Below are 23,745 nucleotides of genomic sequence, written 5' to 3' on the forward strand. Positions count from 1 at the left end.
GGGAGCCCCAAACAGTCTCAGCTTTGCCAGCACAGTGCCAGCCAAGCATCCTTGGTGCCTTCCAGCCCCTCACATCCCTCAGAAGGATCCATCACTTGCCACATCAGCACCAACCAGGAATTTTTTCTCCCCCTCCCTGATTTTCTCCCCCTTTTCCAGCAACCCTTCCCCAGAGCCCAGCTGGAAGATTCAGCCCTGGACAGGAGATTTCATCATTCCTTCACCTGGATTTCTCAATGCTTAATCATTTTTGCAGTCGTCTGCAGATGAGTCGGAGCCTCTGCTATGAGGAAGAAGAGGAATCTCCTCCTCCCTTCCTGCTAATCCTGCAAGGGTGGGAAAAAAATAAAAGCGCATGTGACCGAGGCATTAATAAGACATCCCAAATACAAAAACAAGCTAATTAAAACCAGGCATGACCTAGTCATAAAATAAGTTCCTTTCAACCTCAAGAGGAGAGGAGAAGCCTTTGAAGTCAGGCTTCATAATCCAGAGAGATCCCTGCCTCCACCAGTGACCTCACCTGGAAACTTGTTCTTGCCCAAGTGTCACTAAAGCCTTCCCAATAAAAGCTGGCTTTGGAGACAGCTTGGGATGAACAATTGGTGCAGCAGAAGCTCGGCAGAACGAGTTCCCCAGGGTACAGAGGAGTCTCCAGGGGCTCTTTGCCAAGGCTAAGATGCCTCTGAAACTCCTCTCATGTTCCCAGCTGGGTGGGAAACCATCTCCCAGCAGGGTTTGGGGCTGCCCTGCTGCACCCTGCCAGGAAATGTGGCGGGTTGGGGGGCAGCAAAAGGAGATTTCCAGAAGAGGAGGGTCTGACATCCCCTCTGCCAGAAAGAAGAGCGGAGGGAGCAGCCCTGCTGCAGTGCCTCATCTTGGGAGAACGTGGAGCAAAAACCCCACCTGAAAACACAACGTCTGCAGGGAGAGGAGGCAGGAAGAGCCCAGAGAGCCCTGGGCTTGAGGCAGCCCCAGCAAGGACCAAAGAAACCCCTCAGGACACAGCCCTGCCTAATTGCCCCGAGTTTCACCCTTCCCTCCCACACTCGTGGCCACCACAGGGATGGGGACATCGGGATGGGGACATGGGGCCAGTTTGGGAACGCCCCTGGTGTCTGCAGACACTGATCCCAGCCCACTGCTGGAAAGAGCCATTGTCTGCAGGATTCGCTGTGAATGCAGCCAGATGCCAAGATAATCCCCTCATTAGCCTGGTTCCTCTTCTGCTGCATCCTGCCTGACTCAGAGATCACAGAAAGCTCAGCAGACCAAAGAAAGGGCAGCGGTGGCTGAGGGAAGGCTCGGGAAGGGCAGGTTGGGAGTGTCCATGGAGCTCCAAACACAAGGCTGGGTGGAGAAGGGCCCAGAGAGCTGCAGAGGCTCCTGCTGGAGCAGGCACTGCTCAGGGGTCACCTGCAGGTTCCTCTGACACCACAGCAACCCCAGAGCCAAGAAGGAGCTGGGAGGAAGGACATCCATCCCTTTGGGCAAAGCCTTGGAGGGGCTGGAAAGGAAAGGGACCAAGCATGTTCCCATGGCTTGACAGGACATCACCTGGGGAGGGAAAAGGGGACTGGGAATGCCTGGGGAGAGACTGAAACCTCAAGTACCAGTGAGCTCTTCCTTCAAATTCAGACCAGCAAGAACAAACCATCCCAGCACCAATCCTCCATCCCAGCACCAATCCTCCATCCCAGCACAAATCCTCCATCCCAGCACAAATCCTCCATCCCAGCTCCCTTTCCTTTCAGATGCCAGCAGGGATCTGTGAGAGCCCCTCAGATGACAGAGCCAGGCAGCACAGACACACACAAGCTCCAGCACGGCCCCTGAGCTCCTCCTGGCTCCTTGCTGGCAGATATGACACAGACACACAGAGGAGTGACTTTCAACAGTTTACTGGATACCAGGACAACCAGAGATTAATCCAAGTGTCACTGCCCAAACTTGCAAGCTGAACTTGTGCTCCAAAAGATGATTTCAGGAATAGTGCTGTGGGATTTTTTTTTTAATAATGACTGGGATATAAAGAATATTAGTTGTATGGAAGGATGCCCTGCAGCAGGACAGAGAATGGGTTTGTGGGGGAAATACAGGGCTCAGCTGCAGCACCAGAGTCATCAGTGCCACCTCTGGGAGCCCTGAGGTTGTGGAAAGGGCTGCTGTGTCCCTGTGAGGTGCCTGTTAAACCCAGAGCCTCCTGCCCAGGGTCAGAGAGCAGCTCAGGAGGGAGCCAGGGCTCTCCTGGCGCTGGGGATTCCCTGCAGCAGCGCTGGGCTCTGCCCCAGGAGGATCCAGCCTCTCCCTTTGCATGGAGCACTGATGGATGTGCACAGACAGCCCTGTTTGGGCTGCTCCATCCCCCGGAGCCCTCGGGGGGACAGCCAGAGGATCCCCCCACTGTCACAGACATCTTTGCATGAAAAATCCTTTCCTTGGGATTTTTCCTCTTGAGAAGCTGAGAGGCCTCAGGAACAAAATGCAAATAATGATTATCTGCTGCTGTAGAATGCAACAGGTGCATCTGTGGTTGGTCTTATAGAGTTATTTCTAATTAATGGCCAATCACAGCTGGCTTGGACAGAGAGCTGAGACACAAACCTTTATCATTCTTGCCATTCTAGTCTTAGTTTATCTAGCCTTCTGATGAAACCTTTTCTTCTATTCTTTTAGTATAGTTTTAGTGTAATATATATCATAAAATAATAAATCAAGCCTTCGGAAACACGGAGTCAGATCCTCATCTCTTCCCTCAGCATAAGAGCCCTGTGAACACGGTCACACCCCAGGGCTCAGCCCAGGGGCTGGGGCTGCAAAACACCGTGCAAGGAGCAATGGCACATCCAGGGACGCTGGGTGAACACAGGGACAGACACTGAGCACCTCCTGCCTCAGCCTCTGCTCTGCAGAAGCTCTTTTCTTGCTGCCAGCCACCTGCAAAAGCACATTTCTTTCAGCCCCAGCAGAGCCCAGGTCAGATCCACCTGTTCCATCGGAGCAGGGCTGCTCCCTGAGGCAGGTTTTCTTTCTCTGCAGCTTTTCTGAGCTCTTTGCTCTTGATCTCTGTCTCGCTGTCTGCAGCCCCCCGGGGCTGTCTGTGCCAGGCTCTCTCCTGTTTGCCCTAGACCTGGTATCACAGGCTCTGGAGCTGTTTTACCTCGGATAAACTCTTCCCGTGGTTACCAGAGGCTGCACACAGGGAGCTGTGAATGAGGTTAAAACGAGGGGAAAACATCCCTGTGGAAAAGTGCCTCATTTCCAGGCACTCCACAGGCCTGAATATCCTGGAGCTGCAGCAAGGCTTCCTTTCCTCAGAAAACCCACGAGCCCCAAAGGAATGAATTCATTCCCTGTTCAGCCCCTGGCTGTCCCAGTCCCTTTGGGAATGCTGGAAAGCATCACTACCAGAGACTGGAGACAAACCCAGGCAATGCAGCCCGACCTCTGAGCACATTTCACTCACAACCTCTGCTACCAGGCAGGTTTGGGTATCCTGGCACATCCATCAGGGCCCCTGGAAAGGACCAGCACTGCTGGATCCATCTTTGAGCTCATGGGATGGCACAGACAGCATCTGCACACAAATTCCCACTTTTTGTCCCACTCTTTCCTGAGTATCTGCAGTAGACGCTCTCCCCCATTCTGGCCATACAAGGTCTGAACCCAAAAATAACCTTCTGCTGGTGGAAATAAGTCCTGGATTGGTCACAGAGTTGAAGGTGGGGCTAAAATCTCACAGAGATTTCGGTGAAGATGGAGGGCAGGAGCTCCAGGCTGGAGAGGTACACCCAGATCCTGCTGGAGATGCTCAGGAATTGTGACAATCTGCCAGGGAGGGAGAGCCACCACTGCCCTGTGCAGGCCCCATCCTGCTGGGATGGTCCTGGCAGGGCAGGGGGACAGCAGCAATTCCCAGAGCAGAACTCAGGAGGATTCCAGGGAGTGGGGATCTGTGGCTCAGGGCAGTGTAAATACCCCAGGTGAGATGAGATAGGCACAAACACCCAGGCCGGTGCCAAAAGAGCATAAATCGCCTGTCAGGAAGGAGGAAGGAGACAGAGAAAATCATGGATACTGCTGCAGCTCAATGCTGACTGCAGTCCTAGACCTGTCTCTGCTCCCGATCCAGCCCTGGCTCGTCCTCAAGGACACATTTACACCCACAAATGGTTTCAGACAGCCTTGATGCCCTTTTGGGTATGGGGACATTGTGGAGACCCCCTGGCACCTCTGCCAGCAGGAACCTGCTTCCCTCAGCCCTTCAGCTCCTGACGGGACATTTCCCACCAACTCCTTGAGCATCACAAAACCAAATGTTTTGGGATTGTTTGTTTGGGGTTTTTTTCTCCAGGAACCAAGGACTTTTGGGGAAGCAGGGAATTCAGTCATGTCCCTGTTAGGAACCTGCAGGGGCTGGATTAGCAACTCGGCTCCAAAATCTCCTTTTCCCTGAGCACCTGGAGGGAGCTGAGCTGACTCCAACCTCACCGTAGGACACTGGAGAAAAGCTGAGTTAGCAGGGCTGTGCTAATTACCCCCTGCGCGGCTCCTCCCAAAGCTTTCGAGACTGTGAAATGGCCCATCTGCTGCGACAGAGCTCTCATTGTCTTAATCACACGACACACTGGTGACATTCCGCCCGGAGCCGGCGACAGCGACCGAGCCCTCGCTGCTGGCCAAGAGCGAGGCACCGATCAGAGGAGGAGCTCAGGAGCTCCCAGTGCCCTGCCAGCCGAACCAGCTTTGGTGCTTCCCCAGGGGATAACTCAGGAAAAGGAGGTGGAAAAAATAAGGTTGGAACTGGAGCAACAGGGCACAAACGTCCCCGTGGTTACTAAAAGTAAAGTGTGGCCAAAGAGCCCCCGTGCGGGGTGAGGGATGTGTGTGTGTCGAGCAGGAAAATCCTTTAGCACATGGGATTAAGGTAGCTGAGCGTGATGCTCCCACAGCCCAGCTCACCTGGGCATCCCTGCTGGGTTTGGGATGGACTTTCTTGTCTCCAGGAGGATGAGGAGCCACACGTGGCTGTGTTTGCCACAAACCCTGTGCAAGGAGAGGGACCAACGGCCAGGTTGTCAAGATCTGACAGAAATAAGAGGGGGGAAAAAAGAAACTTGGGACAGCCTACTTTATTGGAATCACCAGGGGCATGCAGGAATGGTGGAAAGGGATGTTTGGCCCCATGGATCCCTCCCCAAGCTCAGACCAGCCTGTGGGAAAACTCAACAAACTCCAGCATCCTCTGTGCAATGAGAAGGGAAATGCAGCTCCAAGGACATCAATTCTGGCAGGAGGAGGTGGGCAGGGTGGGGGAAATCATGGGCAAACAGTGGAGAAAGCAGGGTGGGGTTCAGTGGGGTGCTGTCCCTGTGCCCAGGGTGTCACAGAGGGACACAGGTCTGGCTGTGCTTAGTGGCCACCAGGCCATGTCACTCCCAGCCACTGCTGGTGCTCCTGTTCACCCTGCAGGAAGACTGGGAGCAGGAAAGATCAGCACACAGCACCCTTTCCCTAAAAGCCAGACAAGCCACCAGGACCCAAGTCTCCCAGACAAGAAGCCAAGAGACAGGAGACTCCATAATTAATGGGAGCTCTGCAACTCCAGCTTAATTACACCAAACGGTGGCTGCACCCCAGGAACCTGGAGCCATGAATAGCAAAGGAAGCACCTGGAGAGGGGGAAGCAGGGAGGATGTTCCTGTCCCAGCGCCATCCCCAGCAGACAGGTTGGCTAATAGGACACAGCTCTGGCCAGGATTTTTCTGCAAGGCAGAATAAATGCAGTTGGAGAGTCTTTATCTGAGGCTGCTGTAGCTGATCCTTGTTGCTGTTATCAGGGTTCTTATCAGGGCACTTAGATCAACACCCTGTCATAGAGCAGGGGCAGAGCTGCTCACACCCAGCAGACAGAGGCTGGGGGAGAGATGGTTAATTGGTTAATTCTGTGGTTAATTCCACCTTGCTCCCAGGCCATAGGAGCCTTTCCATAGGGGGTGAAAGGGGCAGGGGATTTATACAAAACAGTCTCAGAACCCCAGAATGGTTTGGATTGGAAGGGACCTTAAACCTCATCTTGTTCCAAACCCCTTCCACTGTCTCAGGTTGCTCCAAGCTCATCAAACCTGGCTTTGGACACTGTCCAGGATCCAGGGGCAGCCACAGCTTCTTCTGTGCCAGGGCCTTACCACCCTCACAAGGAAGAATTTTTTCCCAATATCCCATCTAACCCTGCCCTCTGTCGTGAGAAGCCATTTTCCCTTGTCCTGTCACTCCAAGCTCTTGCCCAAAGTTCCTCTCCAGCTCTCCTGGAGCCCTTTTAGGCACTGGAAGGGGCTCTAGGACACCTCTCTCTTCTCCCAGCCAGCTCTCCCAGCCTAGCTCCACACAGCACAACACACAGAATACACAAGTGAAAACTACAGGAAAATAATAGAAGCTTTCAAATGGCAGAAAATATTCCAGCCCTGGAAAGAAAACTTATTCAAACAAGAAAGCAGAAAGGAACAAAAGGCTCTTACCCGTATTCCCATATAAACTTTTAAGGAAAAATAAAGCACTACAACAAGGTCAGAATGCTTCACTGCTGTGAGGGGGTAACAGATCCAGCAGGGGAATTTAACTCCTTCATTCCTCTGCCTCCTTCTTCATCCTCAGCCTCACAGGGTGACTGGATCAGTAACTCATTAGCAGCCCAAGGGCATTTATCATTAACAGCCCAGCAGGAATTGTGCTTCCCAAGGTGCCTGGGTGGGCAGCCTGGCCCACCCTCTCCACTCCACCTGATTTCAGTGTCTCACAGATGGGCAGGGTTGAAAAATGTCTGAGTGATGCCTCATGTGCTTCCCTCCCTTTCCACCACTCTAACAACAGCCAAAGGACAGCAGCCCAGCCTTATGGGTGCAGTTTGTTCCCAAATTCCTGAGCCCTCATCAATACCATAATTGTATAACTGCATGAAACCAGGCAAAGTTGGGGGTTTCTGTGTTTTAAAGCAAAGATCAAACAGGAGCTGGGTGAATGCCTGAGGTGCAGCCTGGCATGGCAAGGGCTGACCAGGAGAGACCCCCACAGAAGAGATCACAGAATGATGGAATCACTTGGCCTGGAAAAGTCCTCTCAGATCATTGAGTCCAAGCATTATTCCACATCTACACTGCTGTTAAATCCCTGGTGATTCCACCACTGCTCTGGGCAGTCTGTGCCAATGCTTGACAACCCTTCCCATGAGATTTTTCCTAATATCCAACCTAACCTCTCCTGGTGCAACTTGGGATTGTTTGCTCTTGTTAACTGGGAGAAAAGACCAGCCCTCACCTGCATCCTCCTGTCAGGGAGCTGTGGAGAACGGAAGACGGCAATTCCTCTGAAGAGAGGAGACAGCATGAGACAGGCACAGGAAAGCACCTCAGAATCCCTTGTTTTGGGGTACTTAGCCATCAGTTTGCAGCACTGGACGCTTGTCTGAATTGCTCCCAAGACTTCTACAAGGTCTCACTAATAAAATAAACAGGGTGCAGTTAACGTGCCCATCACTGAGCCAGGTCAGCATTCCTGCTCTCTTTGAAGGAGCTGCAGCAGCTCCGCACAGCCCTGAGAGGAACCGACCTTCCCCCTCAGTGCTCAGCTGGAATTTGACCTGCATTAACACATCCAAAGTACCCACACGTGTCAATAAATCAGCCTGCTGTTTCCATTAGCATTAAGGAAAGCACCTGGTTTTATCCTTTCAAGTCAATGAAGCCTCCAAAGTCCTTGGAAGTTTGTCTCCAACATAGAAACGGTGTCAACAAAGGTTAATTTTCACTTGTGAACATGCCAAAAGCTTTACACTCATTTGTAGGACATGATGGAAAGATGAAACCAAACAGCCTCGAAGTGCTCATCAGTTCCTCCACTGTTTTCTCTGTAACAGGTGAGGAACTGGGAGTCTCTGGGGCTGGGAGCTGCAGCCTGGCAGCCAGCCGGCCACTACACCCACACCTGCCCAAGGAGGGCTGGGAAAACAAACCTGGACAAGTCCAGCTCTGCTCTGTGGCGTAGATTTTAGCTCATCCACGCAGTCAGGGCAGGCAGGAAACCTCAAAAGAAAACCCCAGTTTACATGTGATGAGCTGGTTTGGATATTACCAGCTGGAACCTACATCCCCCACAATATTCCCAAGTCCAAGAGGCACAGAATGGTTTGGGGTGGGAAGGATCACCTCATTCCAAACTTTGCCATGGCAGGGACATCTTCCACTATCCCAGGTGGCTCCAAGCCCCATCCAAACTGGCCTTGGACACTTCCAGAGATCCAGGGGCAGCCACAGCTTCTCTGGGAATCTGTGCCATGGTCTGAGCAAGTCCCTGTTGCTCCCTGACCATATTTAAGGACAGTTTAGAAGACAAAGGGGCAGCACATGAGCATTTTTAGAAAGCTCACACAAAACAAGTTTTTATTCTTTGTCGCAGAAAATAAATACAGGTGCATATTCCATATGCTTTTCTATAAAAGCACTCCTACAAAATCACTGGACTGCATACAACAGTACGACCTTTTTGGCTTTTAAAATGCAAATATTATACAGTCACTTCATTTTATCATCATTTAAAGCACTTGTAGCAAGCAGCTTTGGAAAAGGAATGCTTAATTTAGAAGCCAAATTCTTGCCTCAAGTGTTTTGTGGGATTTTTCCATCGTGTATAGTGCAACTAACCTAAAAGCAACTAGAACAGTTTTTCTGTAAAACGTTTACTCCCACCAACCCCCACCCCCCCAATTTCAAAAAAAAACCCTGCAAAGGAAAAAAAAAATTGTCTCAAAAACTGTTCTACCTTGATACTTAAACCAAGAGAAAACAAGAAGTGGCTCAATGGAAATATTAAGGTAAGCACAACGCTTCACAGCTCGTTCTCTGTTCGCTTCCAGTTTGGCCCGGGTGTTTATTGAGAGGAATGAGCTTTAATCATCCACTCCTATATTCCTGAAAAGGTAGGACATGGACTCCCCGTTGTGGATCCTGCGAATGGCTTCTGACAGGATCATGCTGATATCCACAGTCTTGATTTTAGGGCACTGGAGTTTTTGTATTTCATGTGGAATCGTGTTTGTAACAACCACCTACAGGAAGAAGAAATGGTCACAACGATGTAGCTCTTTTGTTTTCCACCTTTTATACTGGAAGGGTGAAAGGGAGTTTTACAGATCTCACAAAACCACCCTGGCTGACAAAACAACATTTTACATTACTGTCAGGGTCACAGTGTCAGGAAGGGCCATGCGTTGCCATATGTTCCATGTATCCATGGATACTAATGGCACTGCCCCTCCTTCCCTTCATTCTGCCACACAGATCCAGAGGAGGTACAGAAATATCCCACCCACTGAAGAGAAGGTGTGCTGATGTTGACAGTCCAGCCTCTCACCCCTTCCCACATTTCCCACTGTTAGAGTTTAAAGACATGTGCATGCCAATATTCCAGCACACAACTCCATAGTGAGAAAGCCTGAAGCAGGAACCTCCCATTTAATCCTTAATGCCAGTATATGCAAATAATCAATTCAGGAGAAAATGGCTTTGAAAAGCCCCAAATCCCTGCTCAGAGATCACACCCCACAGTTACCTCATCGATGGCAGACTCCTCGATCAGCCGGGGAGCATCAGAGGACAGCAGGCCATGGGTGGCCATGACAAAGATCTTGTAGGCCCCTCTCTCCTTGAGGGTCTCAGCTGCAGCCAGGAAGGTGTCAACGTCATCTATGATGTCATCCTGCCAAAATCCCAGAGTCACTGAGGGTTCACCACATCAGACAGACCAACACAGCTTTAACAAGTGTAACAAACCCCAAACTATCAGAAAATTGTTCTTTTCCTTGACAAACCCAGAGGTTACAATCTGCTCTAGAGAAAAGTGTATCAAGGAATCACAAAATGGCCTGGGTTGGAAGGGACCTTCCTCATAGGGGAAAATTTCTCCCTTATATCCAATCTAACCCTACACTCCTCTAAGTCTGAAGCCATTGCCCCTTGTCCTGTCACTGCAGGCCCTTATAAATAATCTCTCTCCATCGTTCTTGCAGGCCTTCCTCAGGTACTGGACAGCCACAATTAGGTCACCCCAGATCCTTCTCTTTTCCAGGCTGAACAATCCCATTCTCTCAGCCTCTCCTCATACAGAGCTGCTCTATCCCTCTGATTATCTTGGTGGCCTCCTCCAGACCTGTTCCAGCCACTCCATGTCCATCACCTCAGCTTCAGTGGCATCTCCAAACCCAGCAGTAGAACAGGGGGGTTCTCCCCTCCTCCTGTGGGGTGCATGCAGCACCTGAACCCCTCCAGGTAAGCTCTGAACAGGATTCCCCCTGCTCTGCTCATGGAAACAAGGTCCCAGTGCTGCTCCCAGAGTGGATCCTTCAGAGCTCCCAGGCAGCTTTGTGAGGGTGCTCAGTGCTGCCCCATCCTATCAAAGTCCAGCAGCAGCCAAAGTTCAGTGGCTGACACAGAACAGCTGCTTGATTTCTGCAGCTTTGACATGTTTGATGTAATTGATGAGAACTGATGGCACCTCACTTACCACAATGATAGCTATTCTTCCTCCTACATCTCCAACAACTGTGATGGGTGGCTTTTCCTTGGGAATCAGCACTGATTAATGGCAGATGTTTTCAGAGGGGGAGAAAGGAGAAAGAAAAGAGGAAGTTTATATAATTTATTTGAACTATGGAAATGTCTGATGGGTCACCACTATTAGAGACATGAAGCAGTAACTATTTCAACTATTTCATCATTACTGAATAAAAAACAGCAGGTTTCTAATACATAAATATTTTAAAAGCTTAATTAATATATTAACTATATTCATTTATATCTGAATTATTTACCAATTCAATTAATTCTTAATTTCAGCACAGAAACAGAGGTGCTTGCAGACATAACCAGTTCAGTCACCCACTAACACCCACAGTAGGTTTATGCCCTGCAGTTCTGGTGGTGCAGCTGTAGGTCACATCCACACTCAAGCAAGAAGGAATCTATAGTATTTGTAGGGAAGCCCCAACAAGGGGGAGAGAAATTATGTATTTGATTTTATTTTATTAGAAGGCTAATTCATTATTTTATTATACTATTTTATTCTGTATTATATTACACTGTATCTGAACTGAATCTGCTAAGCACTTAACTTTGCACACAACTGCACAGAACTTGTGACTGTCAGCCAATAGTCCTGACACACACACACTCTCTTGGCTCTGATAGGTTTAAGGAAATAAAACACCCTTACTTTGGTAAACAATTTCTATACTGCATTCTACTTTTGCACAAACACAGGCACAGCAAATGATATGAATTGCTTTTCCTTTCTCTGAGGTTTAGAGAATATGAAACCCAGAAATATTCTTGGGAAGAACTGTGCCTTGCTTTTCTCTGTGAGGAGAAATGTGGTGACAGAATCATCTTCTCCCCACTAAGAAAGACGAGGTTATTTTCTCCCTCTGTGAAGAACCACTCCTTTTAACCAATCCATTCCTGCCAAACCCAATCCCTAAACCCACAAAAGCAGCAGGTAACACCTTCCCCCCACACTTACTTACTGGGGATCTCCAGGCTGGGGTGGATGGCAGCCACGTACTTGGCTGTGGGAGGGGAGTGCCGCCCGTCCACCATGTCAGACTCGGCATCCTGGGCTTCCCCGTGGATCACCGCGATCCCCAGCCGCAGGCGCTCGGCAAAGGACTGGGCCCTGCAGGGAAAGGGTTAAAACACCAGGGAAAGGGTTAAAACACCAGGGAAAGGTCACATTTCAAACAACTCACCTGTCTACAACCCTAAACTTTCCATTTTATTGCTCATGTTTCAGAGGGAAGTCAAGCTATCCTAAAATTTTAAGAGAATTCATAGAGAAATCGGCTGCCCCTCAGGATGTTTTTTTATCGAGTTTGTTAAAGTCAGAGTAACCTTCAAAGTGCCCATATGGGCCTAAAGCAACAGGATAAATGCTGCAAGTCACAAAATGCTGACTGCTCCCTTCTGCTTGCCCAAGAGCCAAAATAACACTTCCCAGCCTTCAGGGATCCCATGCTTCAGCAGGACACATTTAACAGTAGCCAAGATCAGCCTTGATGTCTGGATTGTCTGCATTTAATAGGAAAAAAATACTCTTATAAAAAGAGAAAACAAGTGTTCACCTATTTATTTAGTAGTAAATAAAGACAACATCCCTGACCTGCTGACACATAACCTGAGATACCCTGTGAAAGGGGGATCCAGATGATCACTCTGCCTGACAAACCACACTTGGGAGTTGAACAGCTTGGATTTTTTAATTAGCTGACATGAAGTTCCTTCACACTGCAGTATTTCTTCAACTAAGATTAGAAATTTCTGGAAAGAAGTGTGAGGTCAGTTGGGGGAGTGGGAAAAGCAGAGAGTCAGGAAAATAGGAATTTGCATGCCAGATATTGGAAGCAGCAAATACCAATGAGCACATCCACCCCACCTCACCCTGCACACCCAAGGGTTTGGGATCCTGCCTCAGCACCCATCCAGGTCTCCTCTGGTCCAAGCAAGCCCAGCACATCCAGAGTGATTCACTCTGCTCTAACATCAGCACCTCAGTGCCTGAATCACCTCCTCTGTCCGTAAGCCTTACTTCACTACCCAAACAATACAAAGTCCAGACAGTAATTTGCCCATCGTGATACTCAGTTAATTAAAAATTAAGAATCTTCCACCCTGTGGTTATCATACAGTTGCAATATTTTTGCAAGTAGTTAATTATAGGTAATTATTATTACAAACAATAAGAGTTATGACTTAGCAGGAATAATCATATCAATAAAACTGTATTAATTACCTTAAAATGCAGTATTAAACTGAATCAAGTTCAAAGTGACAGCCAAATGATTTATTAATTTCCCAGTGAGCTCAGAAACCACAGAGACATTCTGAACTTCAACACACAAGAGTTCTTTTTCACAAGCAGGGATTCATCAGAAGTATTTTCCCAGATTGTTTTCAGCCTGGATTAGGCTGAAACATCCAATTATCCCTCTCCCAAGACAATGTAACTCTTCACATACTGTCCTTAAATACTCATAGGAGCATGTGAAGAAGCTAAACAATACACTTCAGGGATCCTCTCCTCCACAAATCACTGCATATGTGCAACTCATCTATTTGCTGGCATTGGCAATTAGTGGATAATCAAGCATTAAAATGCTGCAACAAACCCTTGCCTCCACCCAAGAGGCAACACTGACACCGTGGAAAAGAAATGGAAAAGAAACAAATGTAAAATTACCTGGCCAAAACAAAAGAAATCATAAAAAGTACTGCTGGAGAAAAAGATGACAAAAGGTGGTTTGTTACAGAAAATAAGGAAAACACAGAGTATCAGAATTCATTGGCATGGATATCCAAGTATCTTTTCAACAATGTCTTGTTTGTCACCACAGCCTCTCTTAAACCATCATCCAGCTCTTACAGCACCTGCTGACAGCTCTGTAATTCCAGAGGTTAGGAACAGTCAACTATAAAGCTTCATGGATTAAGAACAGTCACTCAACCACCAGAGACTTCACAATCACAATCATCTCAAACAGCAAACCCAGACTGACCTTCTGTGTTCAGGATCTATCAGCCATGTTCTTTGTTATGTCCACATTGAGAAACTCATCTGGATTAATGGCATTACACTTCCAGCCACTTCTCCTCATTTACAGATTTATAATGTAAATGCACACAAATATAACATAATTAAAAACCTTCTTAATAATAAGCACTGCATTGATTTATCACATCCTTTTGTATGGCTTTGTTTCTACTCTCCTTAGATTTATTATAATTGCAGCAATGATGTAAAATCTACACAGCTGACAGAGGAGAACTGGGAGGGGTTTGAAGGCTGCATCTTCTAATTATTGAGTATTTGTCCTTGACTTGACCCTAAGAACAAAACCCAACAGAGATTTGCTGCTCTGAGAAAGAGAGCAGATCTTACCCACCTCTTGGCAGATGCAGGAGATTTGGCCACAATTACAGCATTCCTGTAGTCTGGTATCTGTAGTGAATAACAGATAGCAATGTCCACTTCATATCTTTAGACAAATTTAACCTCAGTAAGAATCAGAGAACTTTATTTTGCCAGAATTTTAAGCATTGAACATTTTACCTAAGAAAGTAACCTCAAGAATCCATGGTGCATGATCAGGGTTGACAGCTCAGTAAAAACATGTATTACAAAATTCAGATATTAACTTCAAACAGTACCTTTTATAAACCCCATTTTACAGTACAGATAACAGAAAAATAACTGCTTTAGGACATCAGGGTTACACCCACAAGTGTTAAAACAGGAAACCATCAAAATTAAAGTTTCCTGTTCAACCTAAATTGTCTTTCATCACTAAAAACCAGCATTTTACAACTTCCTATTGTTTTAAAAAGTACCCCAAGAAAAGTCACACCTCTCCATCACATCACATCGACTCTTTCTCTGGACCATCAGAAGGGATAAAACTTCCACAGTCACTGCACTGATCCTGGAGGCTCAGTCTCAAAGTGCTACAAACTGCCAGCCTGGCTAGCACCAGGGGATGCTGCTGAAATGCTGACAGCACAAACCAGCAGGTCTGGGTTTCCCTCTGGTGTCTGACAGCTGCTCCAGTCAGGCCTCACAAGCACAGGCTGCTCCTGAGTTTGCTGCCCCTGCCCCAGCTCATGCAGGTTTTTCACTCCAGACTCCTGATCCCCATTTAACCAGCATTTTAATCCCCATCTCTCAGAAGTTTCTTTTCCTCATCTCCATTTTCCCTGCAAACAGTGACTCCACATCAGATTCATCTGGTTTGTAACTTCCCAAGCATTCCACCATCCACACTTGCAGTTCTTTCCAACATCAACTACAACTGCAGTCCCTCTGGTATCCCACTTTACCCCACTCCTTGCAAACTCAGCCTCTTCCTTCACTCTGCTGCCCTGGGATGATCCATCTCTATGGAGAGCAGCTTTAAGAACCTGTGTGTCCTTCTAGCAAAAAACCACAGTCCTGAGCCAAGCAAGTCCTACAGAGCAGGTCCAGTCCTCAGAATCCCAGTGTAAGGGATGGAAAACTCGTCACTAAATACCTGCAAATTGATCTGTTAGGGGTGGAATTCACAGATTTGTGGGGATGACACCCTGCCATGCAGCTCACCACCTTGTCAGATATCAAACACCCATTCCAGAGCACTGAAATACTCGGGGTTTCTGCCAACACAGGCAAAGTAAGTTCCTCCACAATCTGATCCACAATATACAAACTGCACTGGCTGATTATTTCCAAAATCTCCACCTGAAGTAGACATGAAAAAATAAGTTCTGAATTTGGGCAAGGGTTCAACCAACAGAAAATAAGAAATTTTCTGAGGATGTCAGGCAACATTAATAATCCACAATGTTGGTAACTCCACCTATAAAGTGGGAATTCAGCATGTTCTGTCCCTGGCAAACACTGAGTTATACAAGAGGCTGCAAAGATTAACATGATGGAAGGTATGGACAAGGCAGGGCCTGTCACTTGACATAATAAAGGCTTTGATCTACTTCAGACACCATTGCCTCATTTTTCCTCTGCCAAATGAACGAATTTGTTCTCAGCTCTTCAAAAATGAAGTCAGAAATGTCATCCCAAAGACTCTGAGGTGTCAACATGTCCATGTAACAAAGGGCTGTGTCACTCTGGGATTAACACCTGCTAAAAGCAAAGAGAAGGCACAGAGCATCCAACATGTGCCAAGCACACCAAACTAAACACCCAACTATTTTATATCACAAGAATTTCACTGATTGCACTGCCTTCATGCCACAACAGCAAGGGATTCTCTTCACATCTAGGCATAAATTTCCAACAGGAAACAACTACAAGCCCTCATTCTCCTAACTTTCAGTGAGATGTTTTTTAACTGACTTTCATCCTTATCAAGCTGGACTCCAGCTCATGCTCCTCAGTACATTCCATCATGATTCCCACAGCTTTGGAAACTGTGGTATTCCCAGTGCAGGATATCCAGCAAGTTGTGGCCACCAGGAACTGGAGATGAATACTAAATTCCCCCTGAGCAGCAATGGTTCAAAGTTTTAAGCACAGATAAAAGATCTGGCTGGTGAAGGTACTTGCCAGTACAGACCCTGTGTGATCAGATCCACTCAGTTCACTCTGGTTTTAGAAAATCCCCTCATGGATGAGCAGAGGGATGAAGAACTGAAAGTATCTTTTAAAACTTCTCTACAAAGGGTCATTTGTTAGATTGCACAGCAGTGTCAGACTCAAAGCTGCAACAATTCTGTGTAAACCACAGAAAGCTCAGGAATCAAAAGGTGCTTCAAGACCAAATCAGGACCATGATCTTGTTATTGACCATAAACCACACTTTCAAGCAACACATAAAGGCAAAACTTGACTTGTGTCTGTGTGTTTGGTTTTCCACTTTTGTTCTTTTTTTTTTTTTTTAAGTTAGGAAGTGCTTACATTGTGCAATACTTCTTTCCTGGAACACCAGATGAATGACTGTGGCAAAGCCTGGAGTTTTGTTCTGCCATCCTCTTTGACTCTATTACCAAATGAAATTATAATGAGGAACTCAAATAGATTTTAATACTGTCATAACAAAATCATGTTGGTTTGGGTTTCTTTAAGGAGGTGGGGTGTGTTTTGTTTTTGAAATTGAGCCATTCCTAGCTTTATAAAAAGAAATAGCTTGGATTCAAAAGCAAGAGTGAGCTAAACCCTTTCTCTCACCAGGAAGAAAGCATTTGCTTTATTCCAAATTACCATTAGTCAGAGGCTTAACGTGCATCTTATACCTACAATTATCATTTGCACATTTTGTACAGGCCAATCCACCAGTAGCACTTCTCAAAACCCTTATAAAAATAAGATGGAGGCACAGAACATCCCAAGTTAAGCTCCTCAAGTCAAGACATGCAGTCTGAACTAACAGTGAGTGAGACTTCCACCCACCAGCCTGACTTTCAGAGCACCATCAATAGGCTCTCTCATAGTTTACAACTTCCAAATGTTTCTTATTTTGTGATTTAAATTTATGCCCACACAAGCAGCCCTTCCTATAAATGTCAAGGAAACTGGAAATAGGAAAGGAGGAGGACATTGAGAGCAAGAAAATGCTATTTTTTTCAGTGTTAGGGGAATATATCTAAGAGGAAAAACAGCACTGCTGCATGGGTAAGAAAACATCAGCTCTTCAAGAAAGCAAAAGTTAAATGTGGGGAAGAGAAGAACCAACAATTCCCAACATCACTCCCTGCCCCAAGTGACCATTCTCCCCTTAAAATTCAGTTTGAAGAGTTAATCTTTTCAGAGGGATTTGTTTCACATGCCCTGAGACATGACAAAAGGAATTAAAAAACCAACTGTAATAACAGGCCTTCCTCACCTCTTCTTGGATGTACTGGAGTAAAAATGGAGATGCTCTCAAGTTATCAACTGGAATATTGAAGAAACCCTGAATTTCCTTCTGATGTAGATCCATGGTAATAAGATGAGTTAGCCCTTTAAAATAAAATAGTGAAACAAACAGAGAAGCACATTAAGAAAAGTAAGAGAGAACAGACACTTTATTTTTTTAAGTTTCACTGCAGTTTGTCCAGAAAAATCTCTAAGCTGCATGAGAACACTGAGTGAAAATACATAATAAATTAATTTTAGTCCCTCTTACTGGTGTTAATGTGTTTTGAGGCTTCCAGAGTGACTTTTTTAAAAGAAGCTCAGAACCCTGCACATAACTGGCTCTGCAGTGCCACACTGAGGCAGGCAAGATCCTTCTCCACTGGACAAAATGGAAGCCTTGATTTGTCCTATGTCACACAGCATGCTCATTAATTCTATATCCTGAAAAATGGGCCAAGCTCCTAATCAAAAACCTCTTCTCCCAAAATACCAGCCCAGATCCCACAGTTTGTTAGAACTGCCTGCTTCTTCCCAGGGATGGGAGTGAAAGGAAAGAAGTAGAAAATGTGTTGAAGGCTGTGAAAATGAATAATCTCATTCTCCCACATGGTCTCAGATGTAAAGGACAAAGTGCATTCATCCAACAAGTAAAAAACAAGACAGAAATGACAAGGCACAACTGTTCCAGACTGCAGGAAAGGCAAAGGATGGTATTGGGAGAGGTGACAGCACAGCCCAAAGCAGCTCAGCACAGCAGACTCATTCTGCCAGCTCAGGACAATTTGATGTAAAATGGTTCTATCACATTTGGGGTTTTTATGAACTCACAATTTGGGAACATTTCTAATTACATTCTCCTTTCTATGTAGGTTTAAACACATGAAAAGCTTGGCAGTTATTTTTAAACAGAGTCTAAACTTGTGTACAGATCTCCCTAAAGCTGGAAGCTGACAGCAGGAGTCCCCTGATTTAAGGACAGCCACATTCTTACCAGCTTTGCACATCATCGAGGCCAGCAGCTTGGAGACAATGGAGCCCCTTTTCCTCATCTTGCACTGTTTGCTGTAGGGGAAGTAAGGAACCACTCCAATAATGCTTTTGGCACAGGAGGTTTTACATGCATACACCATGATCAGGAGCTCCATGATCGTGGTATTCACATCCCTGCAACGAGAAACATCTGCTCCTGGAGCTGCTGCACAAAAATCCTGAAGTCACCACAGTATTCACACCCAGCAGAGATGGAGAGGGCATATTTTTAGAGAACTGGTCATCAGCTAAGATCTGCACTTCTGCTGCCATTAAAAAAAGAAGTCTTAGCATTTGTAAAGTTCTTTTCACATAAAATTAAAGAATTTCTGAATCACAGGACACATTGCCCAGGAAACATTCCTCCTACATCTTAACTTTGTGATGGTGCTAGAGACAGGGAGCTGAGAAGAGAAGAATTTAAAAGAGATTGACATAAGCAAAAGAATATTTATGAAAGGAATGCAGAGACCAAGGAGAAGGCTTTATTGCTATAGTCACTACAAATTAAAATTGTAGAAGCTACCTTATGCCAAAGCTGCCTTTGTGTACACATAAAAACCCAACAAAACCTATTCCCAAAACTCCCCACAAACCTCTATCTAGTTAATATAAGCTTATTACACTGCATCACAAACACAAAAGGTGATTAACAATGAAAACAGAAGCATTGCTATGGACAGCCCAGATCAAATGCCAGCACAGGGTCTTGAAGCAGTTACTCACTTTGAAACTGTCTGGATGATAAACACATCCTTTCCTCTCACAGACTCCTGAATCTGCACTCGTGTTTCTGCCAAGAAGAGAAATAGGGAAATATTTGCAAGAGCAAAACTCTTTTTAGAGTCTAAGAAAGGGTGTAGGACATTGAAATCAGTGTCAGGGGCATTTCCAGTTTTGCTCATTAAATGCTCACCTCTGTTTGCCTCTTGATAAACCTGAACCTTCCCCATCTCAACTCCCAGGCGCCTGCAGGAACAGAAATAAGGCAGAAGTCAGTAAGGGGAGAGGAAGGGCAAATCAAATGTAAATCCCACATAATGCAAGAGTTACTGAAAAGGCTGCATTCTGTGGGATAAAACCAAGGAAAGAAAATCCCAAACCATAAACTCAGTAATTACAGTGAACACTTCTCTAAAAAGCACCTACAATTCCCCAAAGCTGCACTGCAGACTATGCTAAACTTATTTTCCAAGCTCACAACAAGAAGCAGGATAAAAATGGTGCTGTAAAAATGTAACATTTTGTAATTTTTAATATATTTCTTGCCCTATATATATATACACACATGTGCGGCAAAATACGTGTGCACAAAAATACTGCTTTTAAATCACTCTTATCTATGGAAAAAAGTCAATGCAGAATGAAGAGGAAAGAGCAGCAAGTACTATTTTATGGATAATGGAAGAATAGTATCTGCTGTATTTCTTCCTTGTCAGCACTAGCTACACCCTATCACTACAAAGAGATCAGGGTATGCTCTGCACTCAGGCCCAAATTCTTTCTACACATAACCTGAGCTCCTTTGCACTCCCATTTCTCCTCTAGCACACCCAACTTGGGGTAAATAAGCCTCTGGAAGAAATCCATCTTGTCTAATATTCCCAGTAATGTTATGCATCCTAATTAGCACAGTAAAAATTTATTTAAGTCCTAAAAGTTCTGCTAGAGATATGCATGGATTTAAGCTAAAGAAATGTTCCCATCCAAAATATACAGAGAGCAGGAGGGATGGAGCTGTCCTGCCTAAAAACACCCCAGTACAAGGAGAGAAAACTTCTGCCATGATGATTTACCACTATGCAAACAGGAATTATCCCACGAGTTTCCTATGAAATGCTGCAGCCAGTCACAGCCTGCCACAGAACAATTCAAACACAAATGACTCTCTCTGTTATTGAGCTGTTGAAATTTCCTCTCCTATAGAGCAAACTCCATATTCTTGCAAATCATGGCAGTTTTCCAATATAACCTTAGTTAAATAGGGAAAGAAAAGTGTCCAGTAAAACAAATCCCATCAGAATAACCCCAAGAGGGGGAGATTCCCTGCAGCCTTTACTTACTCAGCAATCCTCTTGGACAGTTCCATGCACGAGGAATTGGAATTAGCTGAGAACAGCACCAGCCCACCCTTGGTGATATTCATGATGGCCCCAATTTCAGTTGATGGCACACAAAACATCAACCCTAAGTTGTTTTGCCGCTTCTAAAAGACTGCAAGAGATCAAAAGTCATTTAAATCCATGTTAAAAAACAAAACAAAACAAGACAGACATTTGCTCTGTTTAGAAAGGGTAATCTCCCAGAACCCTGGATATTCCAGCATCATTAAAATCTGTTATTCCCATTTTAAAAGCTCTCCAAAGATCCCCCAAGAACACCTTCTAGCACCAAGTTTTTTTTTCCTTTTTAACTGTTTTCCTCAGGCTATCATCCAGTTACACTGATACTTTTTTTCCATCACCTTGTCCAGCTCATTTTCCAGAACTGAGCAATGTTTATTGACTTTTCCAAAATCACAAAGACAGGCAGGGGTAGAATTGAGCTAAAAAGAGCTCCTGGGCCCAGGCTAGAAGAGTCTATTGCCAAAGCTGAATCTCTTCCCAGTACTTTTGCAGTTATAAACTTACAAATAAGGATGAAATGTAAGGAAGAATTCAATAAAGCTGGCAGCTGTAAATAATGACCTCTTGCACAGCAAATCCACTTGCTGAAGCAGCTGTTGTCATTCTTTGAAAGCAATATTTCTCCTGTGAAAACAGGAGAAAAATATCAGGAGGAAATCAGTATAATTTGGTTTTTGTTTCAAATAAAGGCACAAACCACTAATCTCACCAAGGACTTGATGGGATTCCATGTTTTTATTATTCTTTGTAAATCACATTTTCATGGTTACTTCTACTATAAAATTTTAGTCAAATAAAAGGGAAAAAAAAAGATCCCATTGACCAGCAGCCCTGGATAGATGGAGGCAGCATTCAACTTAAAATCCTGCTGCATAAATAATCCAATCCTTCACCATCCATTTCAGCATTATTTAGGAGACTGGAAATATGAAATATGAGTGGCATAATTTAAACCAAAGTTTAAATTGAAGTTACAGCTAAATCTGTAACTTCTTTCCTGGTAAACATCTCCCTGCTGAGAAACAGAATTATCTAATTAATAGTCACGCCTAATTTGTTAGAAAAAGCTGGTGATGTATCAATTATGAAGTACTGCAAAACAACAACAAAAATAAAGAGATGGAGAGGAAGAGTTCACAGGAACAGCTGGCGGGGTCTGTAATGAAACTCCTTCACACCTCCTTTACAACCAGACAGTCTGGCTCAGTTTAACTCTGTCACAGGAACCCGATTCACTCTTGTGAAGAGCCAAAGTCAAGTCAGGAACTTCCTAACAACAAATCTGCTGGTGCCAAGGCTGAGCTGTGCTCAGCTGCCATGAATGAAAAGCTGCCTGTCATCAGAACCGTGCACAGACCGCCGGCTTCAGCCCCAGCACGTCTGAATGTTCCACTAAAACCAGAGGGGCTCCCAAAGCAACACCTGTATCCCTCTCAAATTAAATACCTAAAAAAACCCCACCCCATTTCTTAGCTAGTGTTTCTCTGCTCTGCTGCTCATTCACTCTCTGCAACTCCCAGCTGTCAACTAATGGCCATCAGCCATCAAATATTCATGATGGTGTTCAAGATCCATCTCAGCTCCACCAGAGCAAAGAACCTGAAATGCTTTAAGGTCTAACAGCACCTGAGAGCACCCTGCTTGTGGGCCTGGGTGGGAACAGAGTGGAGGCAACTTTCTGTGTTACCAAAAGCATTCACAGAGTGTTCAGGTGTATTTTTATGCAGGTCTGTTTCTTCTTTGTTCCACAGATTAGGGAAACCAGGAGCTGAGCAAAAGATCTGAAAAGGTGAGTTGTTGGTTCCCCACTATTGCTGAGGGTGCACTTTACACCACAATATACTGATGTATTCACAAGTAATAATGAACATTGCTTTTCATTTTATTATAGGTCAAGGACTTTCTTGTGGATGTACTTCAGCAGCTACAAGTGGGCTATGGTGTGTGTGGGCAAGGAAGTTGCATTTAAAGGGTAATATGGATATATCAACCTTTAAACAGGTGTTGGGATGAAAGCAAGCTCACAAAACTTTATTAGATGTGCAAAGGCATGACTCCACAGGGGTACATGGGACAATAATCCTCGGGTGTGAGGTGAGCCAACCTTCCAAGGTTGAACACGAGCACAGAACAGGCTGCAGCACAAACACCTGCCTTTCCTTTTGGGCTGCACACGATTACACAGACACATCATGATGAGCACAACCATCACTGGGCACACACGGCTTTATGCCTCCATCAACTGAGCATGTCCACACAGAAAGCAACAGAGGCAGGAATAACTGGATGGGATAAAGAATGGAGCCCATGGGATGGAGGGAATCGGCACCCTCTCCCCAATGTCCCCACGGGGAATTTTCCCGTCCCTCCACACTCACCAATCCCCGTGGGCTGAGACCCTTCCAGCCACCCCTCCCTGCGGTGCTCCGGGTGCTCCAGGTGGGTCACACAGGCCCCGTGTCCCTCATGGGTCCCATCCCTCCGCCCCCAGAGCGGCCCGGGCACGCCACAGCCCCAGCCGCTGCCCCTCACCTGTGGCACCTGCGGGCAGCCCGAGCAACCCCAGAAAGGGGCAGCCCAGGAGAGGGGCTCCATCCCCTGAGGGAAGGGCGACATAGCCCATTCCTCAGGCGTCGGAACCCCGTGTGGGGAAGGGGGATGTCCTGCCCTCACACAGCCGGCTGAACTGGGCTGAGCGGGCGGGAGCGCCCCTCGCTGAATGCCTTACCTGCCGGCTCCGGCCCCCCGGCCCCGGGAGAAGGCGGCCCGGCCGGAGGGGAAGGAGGGGGAGAGGCAGAGGCGGCGGCGGAGCTCAGCCCCTCCGGTGCTCCGCGGGCAAGATGGCGGCGGGGCGTGAGGGAGGGAGCGCGGGCGGGCGGGGCGGGCCCGAGGCGACGCCCCCCCCCCCCTTCCCCCGCCGCGCTGAGGGGAGCGGGCGCCATCTTCCCCTTCAGCCCCCGTGCTCCTGGGCACCGGGACGGGTTACAGAATCTCAGAGTTTTAGGCTTTTGGAATCGTCAGTGTTGGAAAAGATCTTAAGGATCATCCAAGTCCGGCCGTCAACGCAGCAGTACCACGAAACCACATCACCCACCGCCAGATGCGGGTGGCTCTTTCAACACCTCCAGGTGTGGTGACTCCACCACCTTCCTGAGTACCT

At 46.4% G+C, this 23,745-nt stretch overlaps 1 protein-coding gene across 2 annotated transcripts; it reads right to left on the bottom strand.

Annotated features, from left to right (window-relative positions):
* Positions 1-8,407: 8,407 nt before the first annotated feature.
* PRPSAP2 (phosphoribosyl pyrophosphate synthetase associated protein 2) lies at positions 8,408-23,430 on the bottom strand. 2 transcript variants are annotated; one of them, XM_058035642.1, is made up of 12 exons: positions 23,314-23,430; positions 21,090-21,209; positions 20,523-20,673; positions 19,376-19,428; positions 19,186-19,252; positions 18,422-18,594; positions 17,417-17,532; positions 13,988-14,043; positions 11,576-11,724; positions 10,558-10,628; positions 9,607-9,753; positions 8,408-9,103 (listed from the first exon to the last, which is right to left on the bottom strand). In XM_058035642.1, exons 3-12 carry the CDS (start codon positions 20,639-20,641, stop codon positions 8,945-8,947), a joined length of 1,110 nt encoding a protein of 369 aa, XP_057891625.1. In that variant the 5' UTR covers positions 20,642-20,673; positions 21,090-21,209; positions 23,314-23,430; the 3' UTR covers positions 8,408-8,944. The 2 variants fall into 2 exon arrangements, with proteins under 2 accessions (XP_057891625.1, XP_057891626.1); XM_058035643.1 differs by lacking the exon at positions 21,090-21,209.
* Positions 23,431-23,745: the final 315 nt, after the last annotated feature.

Source organism: Melospiza georgiana, chromosome 16, assembly GCF_028018845.1.
Source record: "Melospiza georgiana isolate bMelGeo1 chromosome 16, bMelGeo1.pri, whole genome shotgun sequence".
NCBI lineage: Eukaryota > Metazoa > Chordata > Aves > Passeriformes > Passerellidae > Melospiza > Melospiza georgiana.